At 37.2% G+C, this 18,782-nt stretch overlaps 1 protein-coding gene across 1 annotated transcript in view; it reads right to left on the bottom strand.

Annotated features, from left to right (window-relative positions):
- Positions 1-2,685: 2,685 nt before the first annotated feature.
- Positions 2,686-18,782, bottom strand: part of SPATA16 (spermatogenesis associated 16) — a 195,908-nt gene continuing 179,811 nt past the window's right edge. Inside the window, exon 10 of the mRNA XM_041731425.1 lies at positions 2,686-2,891. Coding sequence (XP_041587359.1) covers positions 2,769-2,891 — 123 coding nt within the window. The 3' untranslated portion in view covers positions 2,686-2,768. The remainder of the gene's footprint in view (positions 2,892-18,782) is intronic.

Raw genomic sequence — 18,782 nt, 5'->3', positions numbered from 1 at the left:
AAATAGCAAGTTGAGGACAAAACAAGTCTTTGGAACCAAGCAAGGCATGAACCCCTTTGGGCCTTGGTTTCCCCAGTTGTAAAATGGAGGAAATGCATATATGAAATTCTGGTGAGGCTGAAATGAAATAGAAGCATTTTGCAAGTGCTTTGTAAACTTTGCTTTCTCTTTATTATTATTATTGCTATTGTTTTTTTACTAATACCATATTGCTTTACAAGTCCTTCCTCCGCAAAGAACTTAAAAAGAAAGAAGGGATGGGGCCTGAGTGGCTTAGTCAGTCAAGCATCTGACTCTTGGTTTCAACTCAGGTCATGATCTCAGGGTTGTGAGATCAAGAGCTACTTCGGCTCCACGGTGGGTGCGGAACCTGCTTAAGATTCTCTTTCTCCCTCTCCCTCTGCCGCATACTCCACCTCTTCAAAAACAAAAGAGAGAGAGAGAAAAAAAAAAAGAAGGGCTGGAGGCCAGGTGCAGTAAATTATGCTGCATTGTTGCTATTCAAGGCTCTTTTTTTTAAAATTTTTTAAAAATTTTTTATTTATTTATGACAGTCACAGAGAGAGAGAGAGAGAGAGAGAGAGAGAGAGGCAGAGACACAGGCAGAGGGAGAAGCAGGCTCCATGCACCGGGAGCCTGACATGGGATTCGATCCCGGGTCTCCAGGATCGCGCCCTGGGCCAAAGGCAGGCGCCAAACTGCTGAGCCACCCAGGGATCCCTTCAAGGCTCTTGATATTAATGCAGAAAGTGGAGACCACCAGCAAAATTCATTCCTATGGACAATGCTGTGGAACCTATTAAAATTCTAAAGGTTTGATACCTTGATACCTTATTGAAAACTATGAAAACTGATTCTCTTTTTTCCAGAAAGAAGTTTCTTTTGAAAGCTTTGGATTTCCATTATATATCATCCTTCCTAAGACTGACTAGAACTTCTTTCCCGAACCAAGCGCCAGCCAAACCAAGCACCTAACCAAGCACCGGCCCAAATAACCAATGGACATTTAGCATTGGATGTGGGGAAAGTGATCAAGCAGTGAAGCTGTAATCTAGTAATCGCAGTTATATTATTTTCAAATATAATCTTCAGGTACTGTGGAATGAGAGAATTTTAATCTTCAAAAAACTAAGATAAAGCAATTGATCACCTATTGGATATCAATACATTTTCCAGAGAAAAACATCTGAGTAAACAAACAGGCAGTGCTAAGATTCTGTCTCCACTAAAAACAGTTACAGGACATAGAAATCTTTTTGGAAAATAAAATTTTAACACTAAAGTCAAAATGCAAAACTAACAAGCTTCGTTTCCTAGAAGCTTGTTATGAGAATTTTTTTAAAAGATTTATTCATGAGAGACACACAGAGAGAGAGAGAGAGAGAGAGAGGCAAAGACACAGGCAGAGGGAGAAGCAGGCTCCCTGAGGGGAGCCTGATGTGGGACTCGATCCCAGGACCCTGGGGTCATACCCTGAGCCGAAGGCAGATGCTCAGCCACTGAGCCACCCAGGTGTCCCAAGAATTTTTTTTTTTAAATGGGAAATTCTAACAATGGTGAGAAGTGATAAGAGCAGAGAAGGTCAGAGGGAGTCTGAGCCATTTACCTTAGACTCCCACATTTAGCTAGACCCAAGGTGCTATAGAAAGAAATTATTTTCTAGTGCTTATGAGGATAGAACTGAGGTGCCACGCCAGTGTGAGTTTAAATCAAAAAGGAGTTTTCTTAAACTCCACGGTCTTTAAATGCCTACAATTACATTAGCAACTAGCTTGAGGGAAGGTGATAGCCGTGATGGAATTCTCTGGAGTGGGGTAGAAAAGAAGGGACTACTTGATCAAGGTAAGATGGTCCCTGGGAAAACCAAAGTCCTATTTTATTTCAGAATTTAAAAATATTTATACCTTGTATAATTATGAGCACAGAAATCTAACATATATTTAAGATTAAATTATTAATTGATGCCTTTACAACTTACTGTATAATGAAAACTTCAGCACTGAATATTTTATTCTCTTTTTTCCTTTTCATGTTTTTATCAGTGTTCTCTGAGATCCTGGCCATTTTCCCCCAGATTTTATTTTTAAAAAAAATCTGATTTCCTGTTTATTTTACTCTGTGTCTGAGTTCTTCCTTCTTACCCTATCTTCAAATCCCCTTGTTGGTGTCAGCGGAGGTCTTGAGTGATGATGGCTTTTGACTCACGGCCTTGTCACATATGTGTGTTTGTGTTGAGTGGTACATTTAAGGAGAGGGGAATATAAAGGGTAGAGATTTTAGGGGAAAAAATAGAGATTTTAATGAGACAGCTCAACTATCATACTGGTTGTACCACATATGACTTATCTCCATAAGGGCTGAGAAAGTATATTATGAGTTGTATAATTTTTAAATTTGCATGTCTATTGTTTGTCCCTATCTATCCACGGCGTGTGAATAATTCTTGATGGTATGCATGAATATGCATGACTATTATAAGCAGACTTGGGGAAACCTGGTAAAGGTTAGTAGAGTTTGAAAGAACAAAGCAGGTGAAAGAGGCAGCGCTGGTTGTTTCATGAGCTGTTGAGCTACATTAAGTCACATTTGAACAGGAGTCAAGTCAAACTTGTTGAGAACATTTATTGCTGCCAGTCAAGATGAGTGAAGTGTGCAAGCCCTTTGTAACACGGAGCCCAGGGCCTTTGCTCCTGGATTGTCACCTGAGGCTGCGGGCGGCCACTGCCCCTTCCTCTGGGACCTCGGGGTGGCAGCCCGGCCCCCAGGGACTAGCTTGGCTGCACTGTCTGAAGCCGCTTCAGTTTTGTTTTTTGCCTTCGAGCAGTTCTCAGTTTTTTAGTTTTTAAGAAACTGTCCTCTAATTGGTATAGGAAGTCCTCAATTCGTCCAACCTAGGAGAAATAAACAGATTGGACAAGGGTTGCTGCTGTTTTTCCAGGCTTTGTGGAATTGGGAAAATGGTGAGGTATTTAAAATTACAAGGCGTTGGACAGGTCCGTGTTGGGACGGAATTGGCAGAGATGGAAACGAGTGAACATAAAAGCCTCCCTCCTTTGGGGTTTCCGTTTCAGGGTCCCTTATTTTAGGAACTCGAGGCAGGCCTGCCGAGCCCGCTTCACCGCCGGGCCCTCTGTGCGGGAATAGCATCACCGCCGACTTCAATGGTCAGTAAAACCAGGGGTTTCAAACAGAAGTAAATAGTGGAAAAGGATGGCTTTGGAAACAAACAAAGCCAGAGTTTCTGGCATTTGGGAGAAAAATGAACATTACACGTTGTCTTAGCAAAGAACCATTTCTCCTTTAAATCAAGGCAAAATTTGGGGGAAATGCATTTTCTTAAAAAATGCCACACCCCAGGGAATGAGATAAAGTAATGACACGCACAACAATCATTCTTAAAAATAAACTATTAGTCTTTCTGCAAAGAAAACTTACAATTATTCAGTGACGGTTGGTTGAATGTGTTGTACTATTTGTCACTATTTTATTCTACTTAAGAACTAGAGCAGCTTACGTACGTATATGCTGAGTTGGGCTCTCATGAAGGGTCTGTAGGCACAATAATTCCTACTCAGCCCTGACTCCCAGCACCTGCATATTGTATTAGCCTAAAGTCACTGACTGAAGAGCCCATTGTCATAAAGTTAGCTCAAAGCTAGAGCACTTATTATTCAAGGTACACGAACATATCATCCACTTAAGATAAAAGCACTTAAACTCTAATTTTCCAATTTTGAGTTCTACTTTTAAATCACTTGATTTATCATTCGGGGTAATATCCAAAAGATAATTCAGATTGTCAAAAGGAGAATAATAAATGGTAGCACTCATCTATATGTTATGCTCGGGTCTTTTATCACACCAGGTGATGTAAATTGTCCATTGGTTTCCTTAAGAAAATAAGGTAATTTATTTGTGGGAAAACAATTCTTTTTGAAAACCTAAAATTACTTCAGGTAAATTTCTCCCCAAACACATTGTTGTTTATGATGTCTGATCATTGCAGCAGTCATCAAACAATTTGACAGGATATTTTTGAGGGGGCTGTCATGAAACCAGTGGATTATTCTATGTACTCCATACCTCGGTACTATCCAACCTGCACCAAAATCATAAGTAAAAAATTAACACAGAGCACAATCAGAACAAACACAATGGATGGCACTTTACCGTTACTTCAGTAGCTGAGTTGATGACTCACTCGTGTTTTTGCACTGGAAATGTATCATTTAAATCAAAGCTCTTTACAATTAGAATGTTTGCAATTAGTCCAAATACAATTCAAAATTACAATCTTAACGTTACCAAAAAAAAGCTTCTTTCAATGTTAATTGGTTTAAAATATCCATTAGGTGGCTGCTGTCTTTTTTCCTGTTTAAATTGTATTTGTTAAGAGCTGCGTTGACTAACTGGGTTGCCTTTCATTAAAAAAGACAAAGAAGAGGGGCACCTGGGTGGCTCAGCAGTTGAGCATCTGCCTTCAGCTTAGGTCATGGTCTAAATTATTATTATTATATTATTATAATATTATTATTATAAATTTAATTATTTTTTATAAATAAATAATTTTTTAAAAAGACAAAGAAGAAACATAGGATGTCTGGTTGGAACTGAGAGTACTTGCTAAATGGAGCTGGAGTACACTACCTGCTTGTCTTACCCCGGCCTAGGTGTTTACCGCCTCCCTGGTCGGTTCACATGCTGTCCTTTCAACCCGTTCTCCTAATGGTACTGGAATGATTGATTGATTGATAGATTTCATTTATTTATTTATTCATGAGAGACATAGAGAGAGGCAGAGACACAGGCAGAGGGAGAAGCAGGCTCCCTGTGGGGAGCCCGATATGGGACTCGATCCGGGGACCCCGGGATCACAACCTGAACCAAAGGCAGATGCTCAACCATTGAGCCACCCAGGTGCCCTGGAATGAACTTTTTAAAATGTAAATCTGGTCACATTTTTTTCCTCGCTGAAAATACCTAAATGGATTCCCAAGCCCTTCACATGGCCTACACAGCTCTGAGTGGTCTGGTTTCACTTGCATCTCTGATCCTGTCTCCTATTACTCATTTGCCTCAGTGTGTAGCACATCTGTCTTATCAGAGCGCAGCAGGGCCGTGTTCTCTGTACCCTGGGTCTTCCTAATGACATGCCATGCGACGGAGTACTCCTTCAGGAACCCTTAGATTTCCCCTGAATTTCAGGTTCAACACCAGTGCCTCAGGGACATCTTCCTTGACAATCCAGACCACATTGGGTCTCTCAGTAACATATATGTTCCCATAGCAGCCCATTTATCTCTTTGCAAATTGTAAATTTTTTTTCTTACCTAATTGTTTATAATGATTTATTTAATATCTGTCTTTCCATCTGGGTTTTAAGGTCTATAAGGCAGGAACTGGGTCAATGTCGTCCACCATTCCCAGCATCTAGGATACCGTAGCCCCTCAGTAATCCTCCTCTCTGGTAATAGAGCTGAAGACATCAGAAACCAACTTGTTTTTCCACATTCCCAGGGATGCCTGGTATGCAACATACCAGAAGGCTTTCTTTTCTCTTACAAATTAAATAATTACCACTTTCATTTGCCATCATTCTATTGTCATCATTCAGCTTTGAGAGTCTCCAGGCAAGGTACTTACAAGGTGTGACCTCTGTACTCCAAGTGGACTGAGGTAGAAAGGGCACTGGATAAAGAGAGTCACGAGTGTTGAGTTCTGTTTGTGGCCCCAGATAACTTTGATCTGTGACCCCAGAAAAGTCATTTGGCCTTTCTGGGCTTAGCTTAATTGACCTTTGGTGAAGAAAGGGTTTGCCTGGATAATTTCCAAGGACACACCAAGCCAAAAAACTTCCATGACTTGTACTCACATCAGATCTAAGTTAGTCCAATCTTACATGAGTCCTCACATTTCTCAAATCAGAGGTTATTCCCTTAGATTATACCATTAGGTGAATGACACACTATGCAGTAAAGTAAGTCCATTTTAGCTTCTATACTTTCTGAAGTGTAGGAGAGCTGCAACATGTTTTTAGTAAAGCTGGTTCTTTATTTTCTTTTTTTAAGTCAAGGAAAGAAAAATGCTAGTTGAAGAGAAAAATAGATTCATATAACTAAGAAGAACAGATTGCAAACGATAGAAATTTCTATAAAGCCCTTAGGGAAATAAAACACAAAGAAATATGTAAGCATGTAAGGAAGGGAAATGAGCCAGTTTTTGGAACAGAGGACTTATTAGAGTTTTTCCTTTCAGCACAGAATCTACTTGCTTAACTATATCAGATAGTCTAGCTGGTCATTCTGGGTCTAATTTTCCCGTTTGCAAAATGGGCAGATGGCATTTTTTTTATGTATCTATGTGCCAGTGCTGACTTGGCTTTTCAGAGCTATGGACATCAGAACAAATGAGCTTGCAGAGAATTTTGGGATGTGAGACGACCAAGGGGACTGAAGGTCTCAGCGAGAGGCCAGATTCTCACCTATCGTATGGCTATCATTCATAGTCCACATCAAAGATTAAGGAAGTTATTATCAACTAGTTTCTCAGGACCTTTAAATCTTATACACAAAAATCTGTCAGTCGTGATTTAGTGTAGATTCAAGAAGTTCAGAATGAAGTTCAGAACTGTGGAACTAGAGTTCCACAAAGTTCCAAAGAGTTCCAAAGAGAAGGCAGCCTGAGAAGTAGTAATAGGAGATCTCAAAATTAAGACTTTAACAGTACGAAAACAAATAATGCCAATGAGTTAGAAATGTGGAGGTAACTAAACAGACCAACTTATATGACAGGAAAATTTCTAATCAGCTTAGATTTCAAGGGGAGCACATTTGTTGTTTCATGCAAAGATTTATTGACCATTTACTGTACTTGGCACCATGAATAGGGTGATAAGCAAAAATATCAGATATTTGTTTATGAGGAACTGATATTCACGTAGGAGAGGTTTAATGAAAACATGGTTGCAGTAAAGCATAACTGTCTATATTAGAATAATATACAAAAAGTTCTATTGGCAAAAATGTCAGAACAGTGAATTCTATTTGAAGGAATGTGGACATGCATTGCTAGACATAGGAGGTGGCTCTTTGCCAGAACAGGAAGTGCATTCCAGAGGAAGGCCATCCATAAGAGCAGAGTTGTGAAAGAACATGGGCTACTTGATAGGGGTAAGTTTCTTAGGGCATAGATGTGATCAAGGAACTGGGAGTAGAGATACATACAGCAGGAAATATTGATTGGGGTCAGCTTATAAAAAGTGGAAAAGTGTTTAACCCATGTAGTTAGTAAGTAAATCTGGTATCATTATGCGGAATGCAATGCAGCCAGGGAAACTAGAGGCAGGTGAATCAATCAGGGGACCAGTGTACTAGGATATGGAGGATGTTATGAGGGCCTGAATCAAGAACTTAAGAGATATTTAGGAAGTAGACTATAGACTTGATGAAAATTTCTGTGTTGGGACAAGAAGGCAGGCAAGATTAGGAATGACTGTGAAGTTTCTAACTTGAGATAATGATGATTTTTAAGGAGATAAGAAATACAATGAGATGAACAGTTTTAGGGAAAAGAAATGAGTTTGATTAGTGCCAAATATGAAAAAAGTAGAAAAAAGGTCACATAATCAGAAGTTAATTAAAACTGGATATATAATAAAAGCCAGAATGAAACAAAACTCCAAATTAAGAAAAAAACAAAACAACAACCCACCAGTTTGAAGCCTACCACATGAAAAGCATTTCGGCAGTGAAAAAGTGCTGAAGAAAAATAAAAATGATGCTTTCAGTTATTCAGAGTAAAAAAGTGATTATCACAGAGACATAGTACTGAAGTCAGATATATCTGGTTGGGAATTCTAGCATTTTCTTAGAAGTTGTGTGACTTTGTGCAATTTTATTTAACTTCTTAAAAACCTAAGTTTCTTTTTCTGTCAATTGCTTCACAGGGTCTGATAAGATTAAATTAAACAATTTATGTGAAGTATGCGTAAGTCTGAATCACTATTATTTAATAGTAGCAGTAATACTTGAATCTGGAAATGTATGCGCAGTAAACAGGAAAAGACAAACCATAACTAAATGAAAAAATACAAAAGTGAGGTAAAATAAAAAGATAAAACATCATTAATAGACACTACATTTTTGGCCTCTACTCTGGGAGGGATGCTGCCTCAGTAACTCAGCTAATTGTAGTTGCCATACGTTAAAGGCTTGTGAGTAGGTAGGAATTTCCAAATTCCACTATGTAAGAGACAGAATTAGGAGGGGGCAGAGAAAGGAGAGAAGAGTTTCTGACGGCACATATTAGTTGCGAGTTCAGTATGAATCAACAGTATTCTCTGGGTGCCGCCCTAGAAACTAAGCGGATCACACAGAGAACAATGTGTCTGTCTCATGGAAGCAAGCGGAGTCTTCACTGATGGATGAATGAAGAAAATGTCTTACACACACACATACACACAGAGGAATATTATTCAGCCAGAAAAAGAAATAAATCTTGTCATTTGCAACAGCAGAAATGGAACTTGAAGGCATTGTGTTAAGTGGAATAAGTCAGAGAAAGACAACCAAGCTCATAGATATGGAGAACAGGCGGGTGATCGTCAGACGTGCAGGAGTGCGGGGGAGGTGGACAAGGTAGGTGAAGGTGGTCAAAAGGTACAAACTTCCAGTGATGAAATAAGTCATGGGGATGTGCTGTACGGCATGGTGGCTATAGGACTAGAGTTGATGATACGGTACTGTATATTTGAAAATTGGTAAGAGATTCAATCTTAGAAGTTCTCACAGGAAAAAACTTGTAACTACGTGTGGCAATGGATGTCAACTGGACTTAGTGTGGTGATCATTTGGCGGTATATATGAATATAATTATGTTGTACACCTGAAACTAATATAATGTTGTATGTCCATTATATCTCAATAAAAATATGGAAAAAAAAAGCCCTTTCAGTAAAATGTGTCTGTCTCAGGGAGACAAAGAATTTTATCCCTTCTCTGCTCGGGTCATACCACATCTGGGCTATCATGTTTGGTTCTGGGTATGCCAAGGGTCTGACTCCAAACTGTATGAAGAAAGCTGAAGGATCTGGAGGTCTTTAATATGAAGAAGGGATCATAAGAGGAGTCTGTGGTGTTGAAGTATATCAAGGTTGTTACGGGGGAAGGGGTGATGGGTTTGTTTAGTGTTGGCTAATCCAGGGAAAGAGTGCTATCCACAAGTAGGGAGTGAGTTTGTTTCTCAAGTCTTCCACTAGTCAGCAGACTTCACTACTGACCTTTAATTTTTCTCATCTCTAGTATAAATAACAAATTAATAGTGATGATCACAGCCTACTTGACAGGGTTTTTGTGAGGATTAAATGGTTTGTTGTTTGTGAAAAGCTCTTGATAAATGGTGTAGCCATCCATGAAGATTCAAATAGCAGTACATTGTGTAGTGCCTGGTGGCTTCATAGTTTCATAGTAAGTACTTAATAAATAGTTGTTGAGTCAATGAATAACAGAATGAGTCATCAAATGGGTGACAAAGTAGATATTAGGTATAATTGTTTTTTCACAAGTGTATAAAAATGAAAGGAAATTTAGGGTGAGGTATGGCAACCCCCACCACAGAGATTGGAAATCAAACATTAGGTGACTCTTTTGGAGAGCATGAAATATTTGTGAGTCATGTGTGAGCTGGATGTTGGATTTGATAAAATTTTAAAATCCCTTCCAATTGATCTGGATTCATTCAACAGAAATGGGCTCTATGGAAGGAGGACAGATTGCAATTTGGCCGTACCGCATGAAGGAGCATTATGGAAATGACAGGGATTCAACAACTTTTACTGTTGTAGTTTTTATATACTGAGATGTACTGAACTGGTTAATATAAACACTCATAGATACTGGGATTCTTGAGTCTCCCCTGTATCCCATTTATAAGATTATCATCTCTAAAAAGGCCTATATTTTCTTCTCTAGATCCATCAGAGTTGTATCTTGCATGCACAAGGCCCCTTTTATGGATTAGCTTAACAGCAGAAGGTAGTTCACAGTGTGCTCATTTCCTTTTCATCTTATAACTGCACAAGATTATGCACTGGCTCTAGAATATTTAAGTTAATGATTTATATATATGTTTTAGCATATCAAGACTTATGATTTTCTACTGGATTTCAGGATAAAATGCAACATTTTCATAGGTAAAAATAATATGTTTTCCCACACCCAACCACTCATAATCACTTTAAATATAGGCCATGCTAAAAGGTACTTGAGTACTTACTCCAATAATCTTTTACTTTAAATTGGTTTGTATCTTCTGTATAGGTGGAAAGTATAGGGATGCCCTTGGGTCAGGTGATACTCTGTTCATTTAAGAGCTTTCATGTGAAGGACGATTGCTATGAACTCTCCATCATTTTGTGCTGCTGACTGTGACTTCATTTGCACAGAAATCCAACCTATTCTCATGTGGTAATTGAAGGCATAGTGAAAGCAACATCACTGCCTTCCATTTATTGTGTGAGAGCTGGCCATGAGACCAAAGGCGTTGCTGAGAAAGAAACTGAATTTTAGGGTAGTAGTTGAAAGGAAAGAAATGACAAGAAGTTCAATATCTGCAAAGCAAGTGAGAGATAATAACAATAAGGGACTACACAAAAGGAGTCACCCAGTAGAGCTCTGAAAGGGGAGCCGTTCAGATGTGGTGAGGGGGGAATGAGAAGTGCTGTGAAGATTTGGGTGGCCCTTTTCCTTCCGAAGTCCATTAAAATCAAACACTACTGGGTTGAGTTGTGTTCTCTCAAAATTCATTCGCTGAAGACTTAACGCTCAATACATCAGAATGTAACCTTATTTACAGAGGTAGCCAAGTTAAAATGAAGTCATTAGGGTGGGCTCTAGTCCAAATGATTGGTGTTCTAATAAAAAGGGGAGATTTGGGTAGGCACACAGGGAGTGCCATGTGTGGACAAAGGCAGAGATTTGGGTGATATTCCTATAAGCCAAAGAAGATAAAAATTGCCAACCAACCACTGGAAGCCAGAGAGGCATGTAACTGATGAGAACTCATGGTTCTCAGAAGGAACCAACCCCGTGGACACTTTGATCTTGGAGCTTCCAGCCTCCAGAACTGCAAGATGATCAGTTAGTGAATGGAAGCCATAAAGTGAATAGAAGCTCAATGAAGTTTGAATTTTCCCCTCAAATATGGCTGATGCTTTCTAAAATCCACTTTTCCTGCTGGTTCATGCTAAGCCTGCCCAGTTTAGGTACTGTGGGAACCGAGGTGGCATCTTCCCAATGATGGCGGCAAGAAGAAGTTGACCTCAAACATGAAAGCGTGGATAAATTACCCTGGGAAGACTTGAACTGGGACTTCCTATTGGATTTCATGTAGCCTGGATCACGGAGACGGGATTAGGTATGTTAATAGTGGTTCGTTTGCATATGCTCATGCCTTAGAAATTGGCTTCTCAAAGGATTTTTTAGTAAAGCTTTTAAAGATGACTAATAAGAAAAAATGTAGATGAAATAAGAATCACATTCTTCTGGAATAAATATCATGTTTATATGACTATGATGGTGGTTACAGAATGAGAATGTGTTTCTAGAGATTAGCAGTATGGACCCCAATCCTCTCGGCAATACAGACACTTCACTTCACCACGGTGGATTTGATAACAGTTTCTTTGCTCTGTTCCATTCAGTTTCCAGACCAAATGTTTTTAAATATTTATCATTCAAAATGGTTTGAATTTTAATTCTTATTAGAATGACAATTGTTTTCAAACAGGCTTGAAATTAATTTCTAAAATAAACTTAGTTTCTGAAACCAAGTTGTTTCTGTTATTCATAATATATCAGTTTCCTTTAGCTTTTGGCCTGCATTCAAGCAGACAAACGAGCCCCACATTTTTCCTTTCTCATTTAAGTGAATTCGGTATTTTATTCACTGTGTTAATCATAGGAGTCCAACCTGAAAATATGAGGCGCCTACCCCTGAGAAGCTACAAAATGTGCAAAAACAACTTCCTGCTAAACTGTATTGCCAGCTCTTGATCGAAAACTCTCCTAATGATAATATTTTTTGTTACATTTAGCATAGAGTTAAAGAACAATTACAAAACCTTGCTATGACTTTGTCAGGGAAACCACATAGCATGGTTTTTTTAAAAAGTTTTTTTTTTTTTTCGACATCTAATGGCATAATTTATCTGAGGATTTAAATATGTATTTTTAAAACTTTTATTTTGGGATAAGTATGGATTCACATGCATCAGTGAGAAGCGATACGAGAAGGATCCATGTACTCTCCGTTTGCCCGAATGGTAACAGCCTGCACAACCGTAGACTACAGCCAGGATATTGACACTGATACGGTCAAGAAGGGAACAGCTCCATTACCCCAAAGACCTCACATGTTGCCCTTTTCCAGCTGCACCCATCTTTCTCTAGTTTCCTCATCCCCGAAGCCCTGACAACCACAAATCTATTGTCCATTTGTACGATTTTGTCATTTTAAGAAGGCTGTGTACATGGAAACATGCAGTGGATAGTTTCTGGAGCATTATTCAGGTTGTTGTATCAATAGCTTGTCCCTTTTCAAGGCTCAGCAGTATTCCGTGTACCACAGTTTGTTTAATGATTCACCCCTTGAAGGGTGAATTAGCCCTTCCTGATTATTTCTGATCTGGGGGCTTTTATGAATTAAATTGCCATAAACAGTTGTGTACAGGTATTTGTGTGGCCATAAGACTTCGTTTCTCTGGAACAAATGACCAGGAGTATAAATTGTTAGGTCATGTGGTAGATGGCTATTTCATTTTATAAAAAAACTGTCGGGGCCCCTGAGTGGCTTGGTCAGTTGAGCGTCCAGCTCTTGATTTCAGCTCAGGTCATGATCTCATGGGCGGTGAGACTGAGCTCTGCATCTGGCTCCATGCTGGGCGTGGACTCTGCTTAAGATTTTCTCTCTCCCTCTCCCTCTCTGCCCCTTCCCTCCCCCCATGCTCTTTCTCTCTGTAAAAAACAAACAAACAAACAAACCAACCAACAAACAAACCCACCCCTCCTCAAAACAACTGTGGCTGAATCATTTTATATTCCCATTGGCAACACATGAGGGATTCTCACCAGCATTTATTGTTGCTGCTATTTTTTATTTTAGCTATTTGATGGGTGTGCAGTGATTTATCTCATTGTGGTTTTAATTTGTGTTTCTCTAGGGGCCAGTGATGTTCAATATCTTTTAATCTGTTTACTTGCCATTCTCTTTGGTGAAATGCCTGTTCATGTCTTTTGTCCACCTTCAAATTGGTTTAACTGCATTTTTTACTGTTGATTTTTCAGAGTTTTCATATTATCTCAATATTAATCCTTTGTGGATTTGTTGTCTGCAAATATTTTTTTCTTGCCTTGTAACTTGTCTTTTCATCCTTTGCAACAGAATCTTTTACAAAGCAAAAGTTTTTAATTTTTTTTTTAATTTTTTTTTTTTAATTTATTTATGATAGTCACACACACAGAGAGAGAGAGAGGCAGAGACACAGGCAGAGGGAGAAGCAGGCTCCATGCACCGGGAGCCTGATGTGGGATTCGATCCCGGGTCTCCAGGATCGCGCCCTGGGCCAAAGGCAGGCGCCAAACCGCTGCGCCACCCAGGGATCCCGAGTTTTTAATTTTGAAGTCTAATTTGTCAATTAGACTTTTATGGATCATGCTTTTGGTATCAAGTTTAAAAATTCTTTGCAAAAAAAAAAAATTCTTTGCAAAGACTAAAATCCCAGAGATTTTCATCTATATTTTTCTAAGAGTTTTATACTTTTGTATTTTACAGTTTTAGCCAGCTTTTGAATAAAGAGTGATACTTAAGTCAGGATTTTGTGTGTGTGTGTGTGTGTGTGTGTGTGTGTGTGTGTATGCCTACGTGTGTCCAAAGGCTCCAGCACCCTTTGTTGAAGAGGCTATCTTTCCTTCATTAAATTACTTTTGGCTTCTTTATAAAACATCATTTGAACATATTTATTTGGGTTTATTTCTGAGACCACAGTCTTGATTGTTGCAGGTTATAAAGTCTAAAAGGCTTGAAGTCAAGTAGACTGATCCCTCCCCTTTCATTCTTTTTAAAAGGGTTTTAGCTATTCTGTATTCTTTGTCTTTCCATATACATTTTAGAATGGTCTTGTTTTCATGTATGAAAAATCTTCCTGGAATTTTAATAGCAATTGCATTGAGATAAGACTTCATTTTGAGATAATACCAAATTTTGATATGTTGTATTTTCATTTTCACTCAGCAATTGCAATTTAGCATTGATAAAATCCTGTATATCAATTTTGAGAGACTGGTATAATACACTGAATCTTCAAATTTATGAACACGGTATATCCCATTTATATAGATCTTTGATTTCTTTCCTTATTGTTTTGTAGTTTTTAGCATTCAAGTTCTGTACATGTGTTGTCAGATTCATAACAAGGAATTTTATTTTATTTGGAACAATTATAAAGGGTATCTGTATTTTAAATTTCAGTGTCCTTGATCACTGCTAGTATATAGTAATATAATTGAGTTTTGCACATTTATCTTGTGCCTTGCAACCTTGCTGAATTCAATACTACTACCACTTACTATTATTATTTCTATTATCATCATCATTTTGTAGATTCCTTGGGATTTTTTTTTTATGTAGACAATCATGCCATTTGCAAATAGGAGAAGTTCTGTTTCTTTTCTGATCTCTATGCCTTTTATTTTTTCCTTTTCTTGCCTCTTGGCAGTGGTTAGAATTTCCAGTATGAGGTCAAATAAGAGTGGTAAAAGCTGACACCCTTGCCTTGTTTCTGATCTTGGGGAAAACAACTTCAGTCTTTGAGTATTAAGTATAATGTTAGCTGTAAGATTTTGGTAGTTGCTGTTTAACAAGCTGAGGAAGTTCTTTTCTATCCCTAATTTTCTAAGAGTTTTTGTTGTGAATAGGTGTTAAATTTTGTTGACTGCTTTTTCTGCATCAATTGATAGGATCATGTGATTTTTCTTTTGTATCCTGTTAATTTGGAAGATTACATTGAATTTCAAATATTCAGGCTTGCATCTCTGGAATGAACTCTCTTGGTGATGGTTTATAATTCTTTTTACATATTGCTGAATTCTATTTGTTAAGATTTTAAGGATTTTTGCATCTATATTCATAAGGGACATTAATTTGCATTTTTCGGTGCTGTTTTTGTCTTGTTTGTTATCAAGATAATACTAACTTTATAATATGAATTGGAGAGTGTTTCTTCCTTTTGCGTTCTTTGAAAGAGATTGTATAGAATTTACATCAAATCAGCTGGGCTTGGAGATTATTATTTTGGGAGTTTTAAACTATGAATTAAATTTTCTTAATAGTTATAGGATGACTGAAATTATTTCATGTTGGGTGAGTTGTACTGGTTTGTGTCTTTTGAGGAATTAATACATTTCACCTAAGTGTCAAATTTATACGTGTAGAGTTGATCATAATATCCCCTTTTATCTTTTTGATATCTGCAGGATCTATAGTGATATCCCATTCCATTCCTGATATTGGTGATTTGTGTCTTCTCTGTCTTCATTAGTCTTATTGGAGCTTTGCAGATTTTATTTATCTGTTCAAAGAACCAGTGCTTTGTTTAATTGACTTCTCTATTTTTTTTTCTGTTTTTATTTTCATCAATTTTTAGTTTGCTTTTTATTATTTCCTTCTTTGCACTTGCTTTGGGGTTTATGTTGCTTTTTTTTTTAAATGTTCTTGAGATAAGACTTCAATAATTGACTTGATATTTTTTCTATTATACTATATACATTTAGTGTTACACACTTAACTTTTATTGCCTCTTTGTGTCCACCAAATTTTGATATGTTGTATTTTCATTTTCACGCAGTTCACTGTAGTTTTTAATTTTCCTTGAGATTTCTTTTTGATCCACGGATTATCCAAATATTTAGAGATGTTCTTGTTATCTTTCTGATGTTGGTTCCACTGAAGTTAGTTGAAGAAAACATTGCTTATGATTTCAGTTTTAAAAAAATTGTGGAGGCTTGTTTATGGCCCAGGATATAGTTTATTTTGATATATAATCCATGGGAACTTGAAAAGAATGTGTATTCTGCTGTTGTTGGATAGATGTTCTATAAATGTGGGTTAGGTACTCTTGGTTGATGGTATTATGGAGTTCTATATATATTTGCTGACTTTTTTAATTAGTTGCTCTTTCAATTATCAAGGGAGAGCAGTTAAAATCCCCAACTATAACTGCAGACTTGTCTATTTTTCCTTTAAGTCCTACAAATTTTTGTTTCACATCTTTTGCAGCCCTGTTTGGTACATATACATTGGTATGTCTTCCTGGTGGATTGATTTTTTAAAAAATCATTATATAATATTTCTCTCTGTCTCCAGTAATTTTCTCTCCTTTGCAGTCCTTCTGGCATTAATCTAGCCACTACTGCCTTCTTTATATTAATGTCTGTGTGATTTCCATCCTTTGATTTTTAGCCTGCCTATGTCATTATATTCGATGAGTTTGTAAACAGCATATTGCTGAATCATGGTTCTAAATTCATTTTGCCAATCTCTGTCCTTCAATAAGTGTATTTAGACCATTTACATTTAATATAATTATTGCTATGTAAAGGCTTCATCATTTTATTTTTTTTTTCTTTTTGTTCTCTGTTTTTTTTTTTTTTTTAACCTTCCAGGGATACTGAGACATTTTTTTAGAATTCCATTTTAATTTTTCTAGTGTTTTTGGCACATCATTTTATTTCATTTTATTTTTTTAAAGATTTTATTTATTAATGAAAGAAGGGGGGGGTGGGAGAGAGAGAGAAAGAGAGAGGTAAAGACACAGACAGAGGGAGAAGCAGGCTCCATGCAGGGAGCCTGACTTGGGACTTGATCCTGGGTCTCCGGGATCACACCCCGGGCCAAAGGTGGCATTAAACCACTGAGCCACCTGGGTTGCCCCATGGCACATTATTTTGTATAGAAATTTTAGTACTTGCTCTAGGTATTAATATATATTTCAATATATAATATAAAATTATATAAATATCTGTATATATAGATACACTTCAATTGAGCATAAAAATGCAGGCACCAGTAGACAAAATTTTCAGTTTGCTTTTTTCTTCACTTTATGTTCAATTGGAGATGCCTTACTTTCCTTAATATGTCTTTATCTTCCCCCATTTATAATTTGATCCACATATATTCCTTCATTTAAATATTTGCTCTCCATAAATTTAGGAAGTTATTAATTATTGATTTAATTCCCTTAATAGACAGGCCTATTCAGATTATCTATTTCTTCTTCAGTGAGTTTTGGCAGATTATGTCTTTCAAGGAATTGGATTATTTCTTCTAGGTTATCAAATTTGTGGGCATAGCATTTGTTCACAGTATCCTCTTTTAATTTCCATGGGATCTAGGGATCCCTGGGTGGCGCAGCGGTTTGGCGCCTGCCTTTGGCCCAGGGCGCGATCCTGGAGACCCGGGATCGAATCCCACGTCAGGCTCCTGGTGCATGGAGCCTGCTTCTCCCTCTGCCTGTATCTCTGCCTCTCTCTCTCTCTCTGTGACTATCATAAATAAATAAAAATTTAAAAAAAAAAAAAAAATAATTTCCATGGGATCTATTAGTGATGTTCCCTCTTTAATTTCTGATTATTAGTAATCTGTGTTTTCTGGTTCTGTTTTGTTTTTTTCCTTGGTTAGGTTGGCTAGAGGCTTATTGATTTTATTGATCTCAGAGAACCAGTTTTGGTTTAGTTGATTTTCCCAGTGGATTTCCTGTTTTCACTTTTATTGATTTCAGCTCTAATTCTTAATATTTATTTTATTATGCTTGCTTTGGACTTAATTTGTTCTTTTTTCCTAGTTTCTTACAATGAAAGTAAGATGATTGATTTTAGATCTTTTCCAATGTTTACATTCAAATGCTACAAATCTCCCTCTCAGCACTACTTTCACTATGTCACATGAATTTAGTCAGTTGTGTTTTTTATTTTCATTTGGTTTAAAATATTTTTAAATTTCTCTTGAGATTTCTTATTTCACCCATATATATTATATAGGTGTATATTGTTTAACCTCTATGTATTTTGAGATTTTCTAGTTATTTTTTTGTTATTGATTCTAATCTAATTCCATCATGGCCTGAGAGCAGACACTGAATGATTTCTATTATTTTAAATTTTAAGGTGGGTTTTATGGCCTAGAATATGTGTGTGTGTGTGTATACATATGTATATATACATATACATATATATATATGCTTATATATAAATAAAATGGGAATGAGAGCAATAATACAGATATGAAAAATAAGATTATTTTTTTATAAGGTACTCACACTACTTGTGTAGTGGTATCCATTTGAAAGTGGACTTGGATTCGTTGTAAATATATATTGTAAAGTCTAGGACAACCAGTAAAAAAAAGTAAAAAAAAAAAAAAGAGAGAGAAATATAACTGATATACTAAGAAAGGAAAGAAAACAGAATCATATAAAATACTCAATTAAAATCACAAAAGGCAGAAAAAGACTGGAAGATTGCTGCATGCAGTTTAACAAAAAAACACAAGGGAAACTGAAATAGAGAAGTATGCTGTTCATAAGTCCTGGAGGAAGTACATAGCATGCCTCAACGACCACATGGGGAAGTCGAGGCTGGGTACAGAGAGAGAGAGAGAGAGAGAGAGAGAGATAAGAACCAGGGCACATATCTTTATTAGAGCCCACTGGTGTTTTTTAGAATGGGTAA

This window comes from Vulpes lagopus, chromosome 17, assembly GCF_018345385.1.
Source record: "Vulpes lagopus strain Blue_001 chromosome 17, ASM1834538v1, whole genome shotgun sequence".
NCBI classification, from domain to species: Eukaryota; Metazoa; Chordata; class Mammalia; order Carnivora; family Canidae; genus Vulpes; species Vulpes lagopus.
This window is presented reverse-complemented; position numbering and strand designations above follow the sequence as displayed.